Genomic DNA, 17,204 nt, shown 5'->3' on the forward strand with positions numbered 1-17,204 from the left:
TATGATCGAAAGGGGAACTGTTTATGAAAAGATCACAGAATCCTGCAATTCAACGTTTAGTTTAACACAAGGGTTTCCAAATCAGATGAAAATGATCGATACCTTTCTTGTCACTTTTCTTTAAAATGGTTCTGGGGTGAACTTTAAATACATTTTTTGATAGAAAGTGTCTCGAAATGGTGAAAACAGTGACAAATTTTGGTCAATATATATATTTTCTGTGAAAAAGTCGTTTTTATGTCAAATTTCAGGCAAAATTCATGTGATATTCGAAACACGATTGCAAAAACTTTTATTAATGAAATGCTTTGTGATTTTAACAGTGCATTTAGCTAGTAATGTTGCAGGTTATGAACCAAAATTTAAAGGATTGCATGATATGTTCATAAGTTACATCAAAATATGTTTAAGTACGTGTGAATTTTTTGAAATTTCATCCTACATTTTGTCTATAAAACACTGTAATTAAGAAAATATATGTGATAGACCTTACATTTTAATTCATAACCTCAACAATATATAGCAAAATATCACATTAAAATTTCGTAAGGATGCAATGAATCAATTTTTACAAATCATGTCACAAAGTCAAATAAAATGTTAAAAATAGTATTCTTCGTTAAACACGTTTAAAATTTTTATCCGCGTATTACTTGTATGTAAAAACGCAACACTAAAGTGAACGTAACTTTGATTGTAAGCATCATATAAACAAAATAAGGCCCGTTTTGGAATCACAACAAATAGGGCTTTTATGAAAAATAAAAAAAATGAAAATCCATATTTTCTTCCAACGTTATTAACATGGAAACCAATGAAAATCATTAAAATAATAAGTTACTGAAAAATATAATAACCACACCAGTTTGAAAGAGACGAAAAGAAAACGACGCTAGAGCCATGTCTGGTTTCATTAATTTCATCTACAGGGTTCCTCTGAGTGCTAATGTAACCTTTATCTCATCAACCGTCCGTCGTTGAGGTATATAATTTCAAATTAAAATATTCTCGAAAGGCATTCAAAAATTACCCTGTACTAGTTTTAAGAGGAAAAATACAGTTTGTCGCGAATTTTCCCTGTCTCTCCTAAGGCCAACAGAAAAAGTTTCTAAGTGCAATATTCGCCAAGATATTCGAATTCAAAAATCGGAGAAAAGTTGTGAAAGAGCAACAAAAACGGACAACGCTTCTTTCCTTCATTAATGCCAGTGTTTCCAAAGTGGGCGATATTGCCTCTAGGGAGGCGGAAAAGTCCAAGTTGATCGGTAAAAGCTGAGTTTAGTATAGGATTCTATGGGTTAGTTTGAGTGGGAGGTGTTGAGGAGGAAAAGAATTGAAGAGGAGGGTACGATGCAACAAAAAGTTTGGGAAACTGATTTATGTTGTCCTTAACATTTCTTCGATTTTTGAATTCGAATATCTCAACAAAGATTGCACGTGGAAACTTATGATTTTTTCTGTTTGCCCCAGGACGGACAGGGCAAAAACTTTCTAGTTGAAAGTTAGAGGGCAAGGGGACCGTATAACAATTTAGGGTTTGTGTTTTGTTACACACTGCTCTCGAAACTGGTACAGTGTAATTTTTGAAGCATTTGATGAGATAAAGGCCGCATTGGCACTTACAGGACACCCTGTATAATCTCAGTGTCAAAACCCTCAAAATCTCTGCCCGCAACACAATCTGGCCACGATATTCCTCAAGCCAAATTCATAGTTCTGTAAAATATTTACTGCCAAACTTTGTCACTGACAGCTAATGCAATACATAATTTGCAATATGCAATTTAAAATATTGAAATAATGTTTGGAGAAATCATTGAGCGTGTTAGCTCTATGCCAAAAATTATTGTTCAACGTATTTGAAAAAGTTCCCTGGAGTTGACCTGCTAAAATCCATGGATCACACAGTGGATAACAGAAGTCGTATCTGAACGCGTGAACATTACTCACACAGACACACACACATGTATATAATCATTAACAACCATTTTCAATCCATTGCTAGATGAAGGTCTCCTCTAAATTTTTCCCTTTTACTCAGTCTGATGCTTCAGCCATCCAGTTGAATCCAGCCAGAGGCACCGACATGAAGAAAATATTGAAGGGCCTGAAACTTGCTGGTCGTCCCGTATATGCATAACTCAAGCGCGCACGCGGGAGGAGGAAGGTGCATTGGTTTCTTTTTCAGAAATTATTGGTGGGGGAGGGGGGGGGGGGCTCCAATGACCTCAGATCCTAGGTTCCAGCGCCAATGACTCGTTTTTTTTTCTGATCTCGTCGATCCAGCTTTCGTGGGAACGCCTTCTCGGACATTTAGCACTATGGGGTACTAATCAATATATATATAGAAGCTCTGCCGCCTGAGGCGAATAATATTTTGGCGCCATTAATATACGACTATCTGAAAAGTGCTCTCTTTCTTCACCTCTATTACCTTGATACAGTGGTTCCCAAAGTGTTGGTTATTACCCCTTGGAACTGCAATCCGATTCGAAGGTGCATATGTACCCTTTTGGATGTTTGGCAGCACATATCGCAACGAATTCGTCGGATCAATATGATATTTCTTTTTGGACAAGTGCTTTTGGTCAAGTGCACCGAACCAGCGGTGGGGCGCAAATTTCACTTTTTCACCTCTCCTTCAACATTACGGGGGGGGGGGTGCGTACTTGCCCCATCAGCTGCTTACCAATCATCAGGGGTGGGCCCCTATTATGCATAGAAGTAGTAGGTTACATAGAACTTTCACCCGATTGTTTGCAGGTGCACTATTTCCAAGTATGTAGCTTCTAGGCCAGTGTTGCCCAAAGCTGCATTAAGAGTGCCAAGATGCATTAACTTTCAAGTGGCTTTGGTGTTTCCCAAAGGGAGCAACATTGGCTCCCTGGGGAATGATTCAATGGTTCAGGGGGCAACAGAAGCTATGGGTACAACAAAGGATGCTATGAGTATAACATCAATACTATGGGTTGACTTAGAAAAATATGGTGGGAAAAAAATGTGCTCGACCGCTTTTAGAGTGTAGTAGACCCCACCCACATAGAGGGACCTCTCAAGAGAACTAGGGGGCCCCTACTTAGCCTGAAGCTGCTTACCTACCAATCTACATATTCTTCAACATCATCGTACCAAATTTCATTCTCCTATGCACTTGAGGCCGAGCCCGGGAGTTCTTAGAAGGGATGTAGGAGGACTTTTATATACTATAAAAAAGTGAGTCCTTGCGTTAAGACGGCCCAAATATAGACGAAGATAAACTTGAAGGTCTGGGTGGTGGGGGGAAGAGGGCACGAGATGATGACGTCAATACATATATATGCTACAGTAAACATGATAAATAAGCCAGTAAGAATGTCAAGCCAAATCCATAATTTCCAGTAAAAATGCATAATGACTAATCGTCTGATAATAAATAAAGAAGAAATCGTGCGAAAATATCACTTGAATTCATGGCCCCCCTGTCCGGCAGCATAGCTCATAGGCTGAAGTTTTGTCGGGCTTCAGACCAGACTTTCCTCGGGCCCCTCCATATTGAATTTTTACTCAGAAAAAAAAAAGATAAAATTTTGTTCAGGGTTGGAGAGGAGGCAATGGCTGTAGCCCCACCCATTTAGGGAGGGGGGCATGCTTACCACATATTAGTTTCTCCCTTAGCAACTCCCCCCCCCCCTGAGCCAAGATTATGGTGTATCTCCACCGTAACCACCCCCGGAAAGGAAAAACAAATATGATCCCCGGCCTCAGAAAATCTTGCGTACATTACTGTATAAACACATAAAAATTATATCAACCACAATCATCTTGATGGGGAGGGGGTATTGTTCCCCGACAGTGCAAAAAAGCCTTTTGGTCAATGATTATCTTTCTACCGCAAAGAAAGCATGAGACACCCATATGCTTCACCCATCGGTGGAGATCGGAGGGGGGGGGGGAGAACGCCAGTACAAAAGATACACACGGATGATCTGTATATACGTAATATATATGTATTCATCGACATCATCATCGTGCACCCCCCTCCCCCAGACGTTCCAATTTGAAATTGCTTTACCTCCTATGCCCGCTCGCTCTGTAGGGTTTAAGATGTTTGGTTAGTCACCCCTGAATTTTTGTTGTTTAAATTTGAGGTCACTGAATTTTGGGGGCGCTGTACCAATAATTTTTTTTTTCTGTTCAAGTTCTTGAATATTAATTTAACGTCCAAATATATAGCCTAAGATTTGGTGCCGTCTATCGGCAGACAGGAAAACTTCATCAGAAAAGTGAAACAGATTATGCAACAGCTTCTGCCATCTGATATATTTCTCCATGGGATGAAATACACTGCTGGCCACCGTAAATGCAACACCCTGAAGGAAGCACGCAAATAATATGAAATTTACAACATGCATTAGCGGAGGTGAGATATGCGAATGATTAGAATTTCAGCGCAGACGCACATCACGCGCGCCTGTGGCGCCACTTCAAAGCGCTATTTAAGGCTTGGAGATTTCGACGATTTGAAGTACGGCAATTGTGTTTTTCTTGTGATTTTTTTCAAAAAAACGATCAATTATGCCTCGTAGAAAACAGCGATCATCTTTTGATCAAGTATCCGAGTTCGACAGAGGAAGGATAGTGGCCTACCGAGATTGTGGATTATCTTACAGGGAAATCGGTAGTCGTGTTGGACGAAACCAAACAACTGTAATGCGGATATGTGATCGTTGGATGCAGGAGGGTACGACGGACCGACGTGTTCGATCGCATCCACCTCAGTGCACCGCTTCACGTGATGACAGGCGTATTGTGCGTATGGCAGTGACGGATCGCTCAGCCACATCACGAACCATAGCACAGCACATTCAGTCTGTATCGCATCATCCAGTGTCTGCGCGTACCATTCGACGCCGTTTACAGCAGAGTGGTCTGTCCGCAAGACGTCCATTGCTTCGTCTACCCTTGACGCGGAACCACAGACGTCTCCGCCGCCAATGGTGCGATGAAAGAAGGATGTGGACGGCACAATGGAATGAAATTGTCTTTACTGACGAGTCACGCTTCTGTCTGCAACACCACGATGGTCGGATTCGAGTCTGGAGACACCGTGGAGAGAGGATGCTGAACAGCTGCGTTATGCACCGCCACACTGGTCCTGCACCGGGTATTACGGTATGGGGCGGTATTGGATATCACTCTCGCACTCCTCTAGTACGCATTGCCGGTACTTTAAAAAGCCAGCGCTACATCTCCGAGATGTTGGAGCCAGTTGTCCTTCCTTACCTTCAGGGCTTGCCCACAGCCATATTTCAACAGGATAATGCGCGACCACACGTGGCACGCATTGTCCAAAGGTTCTTCGTCAATCGCCAGATTGAATTGCTTCCCTGGCCAGCTCGCTCTCCGGATCTTTCGCCGATAGAAAACATGTGGTCCATGGTTGCTCAACGATTGACCCAGATTACATCCCCAGCTGCCACACCAGATCAACTTTGGCAACGCGTGGAAGCTGCTTGGTCTGCTGTACCCCAACAACACATCCAAAGTCTCTTTGAATCAATGCCGAGGCGTGTGGCAGCGGTGATCTCCAACAATGGCGGCTACTCTGGCTACTGATTTTGGCAGGAACCACACTTCACAGAAGTCTATAAATTTAATCATTTGATGCTTGGTCAACATGTTATCTACAAAATAAATATTGTTGCGATATCTCTTGTCTTTCTTGGTGTTGCAATTTGGGTGGCCAGCAGTGTATATATGTTTGAGCCGTTACAGCTTTTCGGTTTTCACCTACAGCGAGTCAGGACCGACCATATTTACATCAGTGATGTATGTTTAAGAAACAGAATTTTCTGGATGTTATGCCGAAACTGATATTAGGAAAGAAAAGTGATTAGAATCGAACCCGGATCCCTTTGCATACCGGGCAAGTGCGCTAACCAATACATCAAAGACACTTTTAAATTCCTTATAACATGCATGAAGCTCTAAGTGGAGTCGGTGGAGTGGAATTGCTGTAGTTAAGGCTCTGCTATGACTCCACTCAGCGCTACTAATGCATGTTGTAAAGAATTGAAAAGTGTCTTTGATGTATTGGTTAGCGCACTTGCCCGGTATGCAAGGGGACAAATAATTTTTTTCCTAAATGTCAGTTTCGGCATAACATAAAAAAAATTCAATTTCTCAGTATATATCGAGTCGAAAAAATACCATCTTTTCATACAATGTATGTTCAATTTTGTGCTTGTCAGGGTTGGTTATCTGGGTAACCATTGACACGTTTTTCTTTAACTGGATCCTTTTAGGAAGAGTTTGTTACATCGATAGTAGCCTGTATCAGCAATATCGTCAAGAACATTCCATTTGGGCTTCGCTGCGAAGCTTTCGAAGCGGGCCGCCATGTTTGTTGACATAAAAATTCGGACGGCTTTAACTAGTGGTGAAAAAATATACAATATCTTGAATTTACTGCCATCTGTGGTTTGGGAATAATATCAGTGAATAGTTTTCCGTTTGCGTTTTGAATAATAGATGACAGCATTGGTCCTATTTTTTTTTTTCTGTTTGTGATTCATTAATGAAGTTCTCATATTGCTGAATAGATGGCAGGAAAAAACCATCATGGACAAAAACCACAGATTGCATCAGTACAAAGTTGACCATATACAGTTCGAATACTTTGGCCTACTTTTGAGGATCATTTCTTCTAGGAATTTTTTAAAGATCTGGCAACTCTATTTAGGGCAAAGCTGCATTTCTTTCAAGCGGCTTTGGTTTAGGGTGAATAAAAGTTGGCAACAGTTGAATGATGTTTATGTTGCATGCCGTGGGCATTTCACACGTGTTTGTAATTTATTAAACTGAGAAATATATTGGAATCGAATATGAAGAAACGTATCGATCATTTGATCGTCGATTCCGGAGCTTTTATAAAAAATGCTGCCGTTCATGTAAGATTTTAATTTTGTATTCAATCATACACGTCCTCCCCATCCACATCCTATAAAGCATTGATTCTCAAATTAGGCAAGCCCGCGGCCCGGTTTCATTCATTTTTGTGGGTGGACGGCCCAATCAAACACAACACTAATGGAAAATGAATGAAGAAAAATGAAACGGCTTATCATTCGCGGTCCGGTACGAATGATGTCAGGGCTCTGGCGGTTGAGAAACACAGCTACAAATAACCCACAATCAGAAAATCTTTCGTGGGAACCACACAGACCCACGGCCCCCCTTTTTATTTATTTTTATTTGGGCCACAGTTTCCATATCATAATTTTAGAAAATTGTGCAATTCAAAGGTTTGAATGGGTGTTATATCAATATAAATAACATCCAACCTACTAAAAATTAAACTCGCATCTGTGATCATTTAAATATTTCATTTATATATGATGGCTGTGTTTTCATCGCAGTATTACTTCATTATTATTTTTATATATTTGGGTAAAAGAAACAAACTAATGCATGCATACAATTAATATAGCGTATAATATTTGTTGGAATTCTCATTCCTTAACAGTTGGTTTAGTGGGAAGTGTTACGTGTCATTATATGTGCATAGTGCAAAGGTGACTTTGACCAGGTGGCGTATCATCATTCACAGATTCCCGTCCCTGGCCAAAATGCTTGTGCCAGTCCTGCATATGAGTCAATAACTGTCAGTGACGCTGACATGAAGAAAACAATGGGGGGGGGGGGGCTGAAAGTTGTTGGTTGCCCGTATATAAGAGATTCCATAGTATACGATTTTGGATAAATAACCCTGAATATTTTGTTATGTAGTGCAACTCTTGTACAAAGAAATTCAAGAGACCAGAGAAAAGAAAAGCTGCACATAATTTTTTGTTATAGATTGAATAGTTCAACATAACACAAAAAATGCCAGGATTGCAGAGCAATACCATTATATAGGTGATTAAGGGCTAAGATTTTTATAACCCAAAAAAGACAGTAGTTACAGATTGCTTAACAAAACCTAAATTTCTGTTTTTTTTTCTTTGTTACAGAAGTTGTATTTTTATGTCATAAAAATCCTAGCCATAGTTATTAGTATGTATAAAAATTTCAAGATAAAATTCATCATACTATCAAAGTTTGTATCAAATTTTCAAGTTTTCTTTCATTTATAGATCTATACGTGTACTCTATATTTGTGAAAAAAAAGGAATTGTCTTTTGTATAAATCATAGGTATTTTTTGTATGTTGCAGGAATATGCTGAGAATATATATTCAGTTGATGGTGTTGTGAAAGAAATAAAAGACAAAGCAACACTTCAAAGGCTACAAGTTCTGCCCTATGAGTTGAAATTGAAGACACCGTCGCCTGAAAGTTACAAATATGGTAATAATTTCATACTGTTTATAATAATGTATTTTCTTGAGATATTTTATGACACTCTGTATATACATTAGCTATTACATATTCACTTTTTTTTGACGCTACTCCTAGTATATAGGCGATTTGTGTTTGTAGGCACGTGAGCATTATGATGGGCTTGCCTTACGAGGATCCAGGTTTGAACCACAGGCGGCACAGTAGTGGTCAACTAAAGTTAGTTTTCTGTAATTTTCCAACTTTGAAATGTGAATGCTCATCAGTCTTCCGTTTGGGAAAGTATTTCTGCATAGAGCAGACAGACCTTCAACATAAACATTTTGGCATCTGCCACTTTCAGTTCGAATGTGGAACACAGATTGCAGTGCCACTAGAGCATGACACATACACAGCTCTGATAACATAAATAGGCTACATTGGGGACCACACTTACACTCAGAACACGTGCACCATCACTTGATCGTTTTTGTTTCACCACTGTCATTTTCTGAAGAAAAGGGCTAATTAGACCGGGACTTACAATTTATATATTATTGATGATTCTGAATGATGTTTAAAATTTTATTTTTTTATACTCACTGAGAGGTTGGTTGTTCTCTGTTCTGTAGCAATTTTTTTCCTGTGATCATGCCACCGTTTGTGCTGTACCCCTGTGTCACGTTATGGATACCTTATTTTATGATGTAAGTTTTGCATAAAACGTGAATGTGTATCCCTATTGAAACATGTTGCAAAACATTTTAGGAAAATAACTTCCAACGTGTAACATGGGTAGAGTAAACATTCAAATGTCATTCCCCTCATTTCCAAGGACATTGCACATTCTTGCTTCTAGCATGGGGGGGGGGGGGGGGACAATGTGTGGTCAACTAGTAGTAATGTTTGGTAATTCAATATACTAGCAGTAAGTGATGCTTTTATTATATGGCTGCTATTTTAAATTTTCCATTCTGTCACTGTATTCAGTTAGTATTTTAATAATATGTATCATATATGTAATTTATATATATATATATTCTTGTATTTTGATTTTTCTTGCATGAAATTTGTGTTTTACAGCAATGGAGTTTTCCAAGAAAACTGGTGATTATTCCTGTTTATCTGCAACTGATCTTCACATAATTGCCCTAACATATGAACTGGAAAAGGAAATAGTGGGAACAACAGAACATTTGAAGACTGAACCCAAGTGTCAGGTATGAAGTTCATTTCAATTCAATTCATTGAGATTTTGAGTGAGAGATATGATTTGTTGATTTGATTTATCAGTGTAAATTCCTATATCTTCATGCATATTTAATGGTCATCAGCAACAATGTTCCCTCTAATTTTATTGCCTGCTCAGAGCAGTTTTTTGTGTGTGTGTGTGACAAGACAATTTATTTTATACACCAATGGTAAATTTGAGAATTTTGCATCTGCAGAAACAATTTCATTTCACATACTTGTAGCCTGAGGGAACATTGATCAGCAACCATCCTGCTCTTGATCATCTGCGGTTGAATCTTCTGAATGCCAGGGTTGCTTTGGTTTAAACCATGTTGGTTTTAACCAAGTGGTTTTTTTTTCAAAAAAATTACATAAAAGTGGACTAAATATAATTTTTTCCCCTTGAAAAATATCATATTGGTTCATCATTAGCCAAAATGTTTCATTCTTACCACATTTTCTATTCTTGCGGTATATTCTGATGGTATATCTTTAAATGGTGCAAGATGATATAAGTGGTTTTTCGCAAAAAAATCTCACAAAAGTAGCCTGAATATAAATTTTATTTCATATTTAGTATCTCAGTTGCTGAAAATTTGGAATAGTAACAAAATTTCTCATTCTTACTGCATTTCCTAACTTTGGGCTACATTCTGATGCTCTATCTTAGGCAAATTCATGAATGAGGATTGCATCACACGTATATGGTGGTGGTCTCACAGGCTTTTTTTTCTCTTCACAAAGAAGCAGCAACACTAGTGACGTCATTGGCGAACTAAGGGCAGGTGGTCTTATAATCCAAAAAGACACCAGCTGCTCCTAAATCATATGCAAATAGCAAAATAGGAATATGCAAAATAGCATCCTAATTAAGCGTATTGAAAGTAACTGGAGAAAAGATCTTTATTACCTCGTTGGGCATTTTGCCTGTTGTGGCCTTGTATTTGTATAGGGTTAATAATAACATTAAGAGTTCTCCATCACAAAATATGTTTGTGAGCCAAGTTATAAAATAATTATCAGAAGTTTTAATGATTTTTCAGGAATTTTATTTTTTTAAATGTAAATGCTATATAAACAAAAAAAAACCTGGTTTTTAGCTTTTTTTTTACCAACCCTGCTGAATTTGTAGTGAAAAATTTTTGCAGTAGTTTTAAATATTTTCCAGTGGCTCTTACTTGGGTTGCACTCTGAGTGGATTTCAGTTTGAATTCTTGCATCCCCAGTGGACTTCAAATTACAATATTGTAGCTCTTTGAGAGATGATTATGCATGAACTCAGTAGATTATACCGTAGGAAATTTTACATCTTTTTCACCTGAGGTTGCCTTCTAGCATCCCTAGTTAAGAGCCACTGCCAGTCTATAAAATAACAGAAAAGCTTACATTTAATCACCTTCCACATTGTGCTGATTTGACTAAGCATTCTCTTGGAAACAACGGCGCTAACACTTGCCACCGCAGAAATCTGTGTGCTGCACACTGTATCAATTGCAAGTACAATAATCTTGAATGCTTCTTTGGAATTTTTTTATTATTTAGTTCAGGAGAGTATGTCACAAGAGCATATGATAATTTGAAATTCAGTGTACTAGTGGTTATAGTATGTGTGTAATTTATCTTCTTCATAACCTCAAATAATGTTCTTCTTTCAGGTGACTAACAAACCACCAGTTCTAGCATCGAAACCCATGGAAGGATTTTACTATCCCTCACATGTAATGACAAGATTATTATTTTTATTAATTTTTCCTCATTTATTCATGCATAATGAAAGTTTTGAATTTCGATTCACAGAACTTTGCTTACACATTGTTGATGGTGCACTATAGAATTACTAAATCGAATTACTTGTTCTAGCCCTTTTTTGGTGTGCACGTACAACTGTTTTTACTACATTCAAAGCAATATGAATATTTTGTTAAATGAAAATTCCTATTGAAATTTTTAAATTAAAATTATAAGTGTAAAATCCGCTAAATAAAATTAAATTTTTTATTTGCACCCGAGAAAAATGTATGAAAATGATGATACTGATTTTTTTTGCTACTTCTGCATTCTATGCTGTAAAAATGAAAAACAACACAGATTCACATCTCCCTTTTACAATGTATTAGCATGCACCAATTTATATTTTTTTGAACAAATAAATGAAGGGTAAAGTTTTTGGAATTTTACAAATTAATATTTTCAATAATATTTATTTTTTCTCTGGTATATTCATTGAATTTTTATTATTCTGTTTTTCTCCTGTTGATTATTGATTAATATCCTGATGTAATGATTAGTAATTAGAATCAAAATCATAAAAACATTAGCTGCTATTATTCATATTTTATACAGAGGTTCGTAAACTGTTTAGAAGAAATTGGAAGGGTGGCAGTTGAGACAAACGATATTTACAATAAAACCTATGGTTCAATCTATTCAGTGTGTCAGAAAAGAATAAAGGATTGTCTTAAAAAGTGACTCAACTGCAGTAAAGCACCCTATTATATGTAGGTGTCTGAGACACGGTTTACTCTCTTCGGCATTACAACATGTATAAATTTTTTTTTTTTAAATTACAATAACATGATGTGGGATCATAGTATAGCTAGTCGTGGTGTAACAGGCTTCTATCATGTTCAGCACGTATTGGTAAAAATGTAATCATATTTCTGAATGTACAACTTCAGAAAAATTATTTGTGTTTTTATATTTTTTACAGCAAGAAAACCAAGAATGTGTTGATGATGAAGGTTTCTCTGAAAAATCATCTGCTTTGGAAGATTCTCCCACACATAACGATGTCAATTCGAACAGTAATCTCCAGACTTGTTCAAATGAACCAAGGAGTGAAGAGGAAGAAAGGAATTTGGAGCAAGCCAATGGATCAGAAAACCTATTTCAGAATCGTTCAGGTGAACCTGAAGAAGATAAAAGGACTTTGGAACAAGACAATGGATCAGAAATCCTGTCTTTGAATGAGGCACATGAGCAAAGTGAAGATGGCGGTTCTGAAGATGATGGCGATGGGTCATGGATCACGCCAGATAATCTAAGCGAGATACAAAAACGAATGGGAAATATGTTTCTGGATTCTGATTCTCATATAAAGGTTGCATGTATAACGACAGACTTTGCTGTGCAGGTAGATATTTTATTCCCCATTTTTTAATTTAAAAAAATGTATATTTGGGAGCTCATTCAAAATAGTTCTGCTTATGTGACATATATTTTTTATATTTGACTTTCTTTTTTCTCAGAATGTCCTTCTCCAGATGGGTCTCCATGTTGTTTCTATTGATGGATATCTCATCAAAAATATCAAAGTGTTCATACTTAGGTGTTTTTCTTGTTTTAAGTGAGTCTCATTCTGTATATATAATCATAACATACATATATTTTATTCAGAGTTGCAAGTAATTTTTTTAAAACATAATTTTTTCAAATAAACCATTTCATTTTACAGTATTACTGGGGTTTGACAGATTGAAGAAAAAAAAATTTAGGCACTAGCCAAATTTCTTTGGAGTCAAGTATATTTTTTTGTGAGAAAAATAATCCAAAATAATTGTATTTTTGACTTTACTGTGACTGTGGTTGATCCCTATTTCGTGTTGGTACACACACACAAATTCTAAAAATTTTATGTTGTCCTGTCTCAAATTTAATCGCTCATAGAAAATTTTATAGTGCCATTTTTTTTTTGTTGCGGTTGCGACCTGATTTATCAATACACAATTAAGCAGGGATTTATTTCGTATGCACCTCTGAAATACACAAAACTTTGTTTGTCCCCCCCCCCCCTAAAAGATTACAATGAAATAAATATCACAAAAATAAATCTAATATTCTCAAGATTACAAAATAGAAGAAATTAGTACCTTCTTGAAGGCTACCTGTTATTGGCATTTCTAGGAAAGTTTTAATGATTGTAGTACATGGCAACCTGTAAAATTATAATCTTTGAAAAAATGATTTAGTCGGTGAATAATTGCTATCATTATATTCATAAAAATGCACTGTATTTTTTATTGACAACTATTTTTATTATATATATACCCTCGTTTGGGGGGGGGGGGCACATGATGCTCCTAAGACGACTCTGGTTTCCTATGGGAGAGGTCTGTAGCTCAGGTTAATAAGACACTCACCTACATTAAGAATTTTCAGGGGTATCACGAGTTCAGTACTGCTACTTAACTTTCCAGAACCCTTCCTGGTATGGAGGCTCAACAAAAAGAGTGAGACCACAGAGCACATTGCTACCACAGGAAGCTCCTTTCCCCCACCAACCTGTTAGTGGAGATAGGGGAAAAAAGATGTTCAGAATCGGAAATGAACTGTAAGTTTCAGTCTTAATTTGCACGAGTGATGTGTCCTAGTTAAAGTGTTTGAATGGCGGGGTAGTAAGATGCTCGTCTACCACTGTGAAGGTTGCTGTTAGGTCTCAGGTTCAATCCGGGGGAAGAATATATATAACAAGGTATTTTCCCTACGGAACTTGAGAGTCACCGGGAGATGACACCTTCATTTCCAACTCAACATCTTAACAGCAGTAAATTGCAGTATAGTGATATGGCCAGAGTTGGTGTGTGGTGAAGTGGTCTAATTTGCCCTTGTGTGCAGGAAGTAACTGATGCAACAAAAATAGTCAAATGATGTAAATGATCACAAGCTTCTTTGCATTTCAAGCTAAAGCTCTCCACAACAATGCGATAATACATTATAGTGATTCATGTAATTTTAGACCAAGAATTCATAGCAATGTTTTGATCTTTCTTTGAGTGAGCGTAACTCTCATGTAGCTGTTGTTATGAGGAATACTGTAACCTTTTTTTCCCCTTTGCATGTAAAAATTCCCTATTTGTTCGTGGTCTACTCATCGAATGAAAAAATGAACACACCATTAACATTTTTGATAAAACTATTTTACTATCAAAAAAAAAATCTATTTTAAATAAAATAGCTCTCTGTTGTGTGTGTGTTTGAAATATTGTGCCTCATAAAGTTTGGCTTTACATTGACACATTTTTCTTTCTTTGAACTTCAGAACGACGACTGATTCAACAAAGCAGTTCTGTTCCAATTGCGGGAATAAGACTTTGAAGAGAGTGTCTGTATCAGTTGATGATGATGGATCTAAGAACATCCACATCAATTTCAAAAGACCAATCAATAAAAGGGGCATGAAGGTAAGTGTCTCATTTCATTAGTTTTGTATTAAGCCTCAGCCACAATTTATTAACATGTTTTATTAGCGTTGCACATTTGAAAACCAGAGACGTAAGATTGAAGCTGCCATTGTATAATTAATGTTTTTTCTCACATCATGCCGTCATGTTTTATAAATCTTATTTTATGCAAAACCTTAATTTTTTCAGCATATTCATGATATACCATTTTTTTTCCAGTACTCAATCCCAATGCCCAAGGGAGGTAAGCACGCAGTTAATCCTCATTTAGTTGAAGATCAAAACTTTCCCCAAAATAGACCCTCGAAAGCCGCTTTGAAGAAAATGGATGTTTTCAATCCTGATTACGTTGCATCTACATCACCTTTCTCAATTCATGATATTTACAGTCGAGCTGCAGGTTTGGGTATTTATGGACTAAAACAACGTAACCAACAAAGAAGAAATCCTAATGAATGGTCTAAACGCACTGGAAATCGGAAACATAAGAAATGAAATGGAACTATTGGTGGCATCCAGTTTTTTGTGTACCTTGTTAATAAAATTTAAATTATCACAAAAATTAGAAACTTTACCTGGTTTTAATTTATACAAAAATTGCCACTTTTCAAGACAAATAAAATTTAATTGGTCGAAGGATCGACCCGTTTTGGCTCTTCAATGGAGAGCCCTCATCAGGACCTCGTGATCAGAATTCACATGAATGAATCGTGGAGGGGTGATGTTTACGTCTGGTCATCCGAAGAATTCGCCTTTGTATTTGCTGCGTCTGAGTGGTCTTTGGAAGAAACACACCACCTATTTCGTCGGCTTGGACAGGCTTTATTAACCTCAGTGGAGACAAAATTTTCAACACTTTGCAACAGATGGCTCCCCAATTTGCATCCAAAGACCACTCGGACGCAGCAAATACAAAGTCAAACTCTTTGGATGACCAGATGTAAACATCACCCCTCCACGACTTATTTATGCAAATACCACGAGGTCCTGATGAAGAGCCAAAACGCGCGCTCATAAACATCAAGGGTTCTGCGATAGCTTTTACATTGGAAACCTGTGCTCTAGGAGGATAGGCTACGTAATTTGTTTTTTTTTTTTTTGCTTCAAGAAACAAGGTCTTCAAGAACTAAACTTAAGATTATGTATTGTATGCATAACATTCAAATATGAATGATTACACTTTTATTTCAGTTATTCAGAATTGTGAAAATTCTAGAATTAATAAAAATTCACGAAAAAAAATCCAGTTGTGAGAGTTTCCAATAATTTTGGGCCCTTCGTCTAATTCTGGCCCCATTGGCCTACCTGTTAAAACGCCACTGACCGGTTAAAAGATTTTAAAGTCAAACATTTTGTTATTTAGGAACATTTCATAAGTATATATTATAGTCGAAATAGACCACTGGTCGTGAAGTTGATCCTGTTGTTGAAAGATATACCTAGTTAATTTTTACGACAGTGCAGCTGCTGGAAGCTGACAGTGTGACGTCACAAAGCTTGCTTTCATGAGCAAAATACTCTCCTGTGGCTGGGGGTGGAAGTTGCTTGAAAATGGATTTCGTTTTTCGTTAGCAATTCCGCAGAAGGAATGATTATGAGGCATGTGTAGGGTTAAGTAGTAGTAGTAGTTGATAGAGGATCTCCACAGAGAGCAGGTAGGCCTCAACACGATACTTTCATAAGCACAAAAATTTAGGTATCTGTCTCTTCTAATGTGGGAGACAGGTGGCAGCACTTCTCGAACTCGAAACACGCCTGACTGAAATCAGGATTAATGCTACAAGCATACGTACATCCATACACAGCACTTTCCGGCACTCACCAATTCGTTTGGAATTCCCTATAGGAATGATTAAGAGAGTTGCATAAATAGTTTAGTGGTAGTAGTTGACATGGGAAAGAGCCCAATAAACATAACAAATAGTATCTGCACAACATGTGTTAATTTTTTTTAAATACATTGAAAAGCCTGTCTCAAGTTTTCCCCAGGAGAGGCAAGAAACATATCTTCTCGGATAATTTGTTTTTAGTAAAAAATTTAATTGTAGTGTCTGTGGAATACATTTAATTAAGCCCTGAGGAGAGGATTTTAATTGCTTTAGAATAGCCACGAGAGAGTAAAGTCTGATATGGACATGACCTCCCTTTTTACAATTAAGCATTTTAGAGCTCCAATTCCCCAATGAAAAGTCTCAGGAAAACACAAATAAACAAATGTACGCAATGAAACAAACTTTATTTAGCTTTTTATACTATACAAACTTTCTATTAAACAGGGATCAAAAGTACTCCTCTGCCTTCTAGTGAGTTAATGGTTGGTGTACTAAAAATCTGGTCCCGAAAATCTTTATACTCCATTGAGATGTATTTTTTTGTTTTATTCAAGTCGTCCATTTTTTCTTTTGTTATTGGAAGTTTTGTCGGTGAATAAGCCTTGCTTTGGGGTATTATTAGTGGTACATTAGGTTTTCTTAGTGGGAAGATTCGTGAGCTA

At 37.2% G+C, this 17,204-nt stretch overlaps 1 protein-coding gene across 1 annotated transcript; it reads left to right on the top strand.

The window, feature by feature from the left end:
* Positions 1–6,615: 6,615 nt before the first annotated feature.
* On the top strand, positions 6,616–15,279 carry LOC149089884 (RNA-binding protein NOB1). The gene is made up of 8 exons (XM_089254261.1): positions 6,616–6,929; positions 8,195–8,327; positions 9,381–9,517; positions 11,186–11,248; positions 12,241–12,663; positions 12,779–12,876; positions 14,569–14,710; positions 14,930–15,279. Exons 1-8 carry the CDS (start codon positions 6,864–6,866, stop codon positions 15,203–15,205), a joined length of 1,338 nt encoding a protein of 445 aa, XP_089110387.1. The 5' UTR covers positions 6,616–6,863; the 3' UTR covers positions 15,206–15,279.
* The last annotated feature ends 1,925 nt before the right edge of the window (positions 15,280–17,204 follow it).

The sequence above is a fragment of the Pholcus phalangioides genome, unplaced genomic scaffold (genome assembly GCF_987345545.1).
Source record: "Pholcus phalangioides strain wild (caught in Gottingen) unplaced genomic scaffold, Ppha-v1.0 ptg000001l_1, whole genome shotgun sequence".
NCBI lineage: Eukaryota > Metazoa > Arthropoda > Arachnida > Araneae > Pholcidae > Pholcus > Pholcus phalangioides.

Bases quoted from the DNA above. Each gene is read 5' to 3' on its own strand.
- LOC149089884 (XM_089254261.1), top strand. From the start codon at position 6,864: ATGAAGAAACGTATCGATCATTTGATCGTCGATTCCGGAGCTTTTATA. The intron at 6,930-8,194 runs GTAAGATTTTAA...TGTATGTTGCAG, and splicing joins TAAAAAATGCTGCCGTTCAT to GAATATGCTGAGAATATATA. The intron at 8,328-9,380 runs GTAATAATTTCA...TGTGTTTTACAG, and splicing joins GCCTGAAAGTTACAAATATG to CAATGGAGTTTTCCAAGAAA.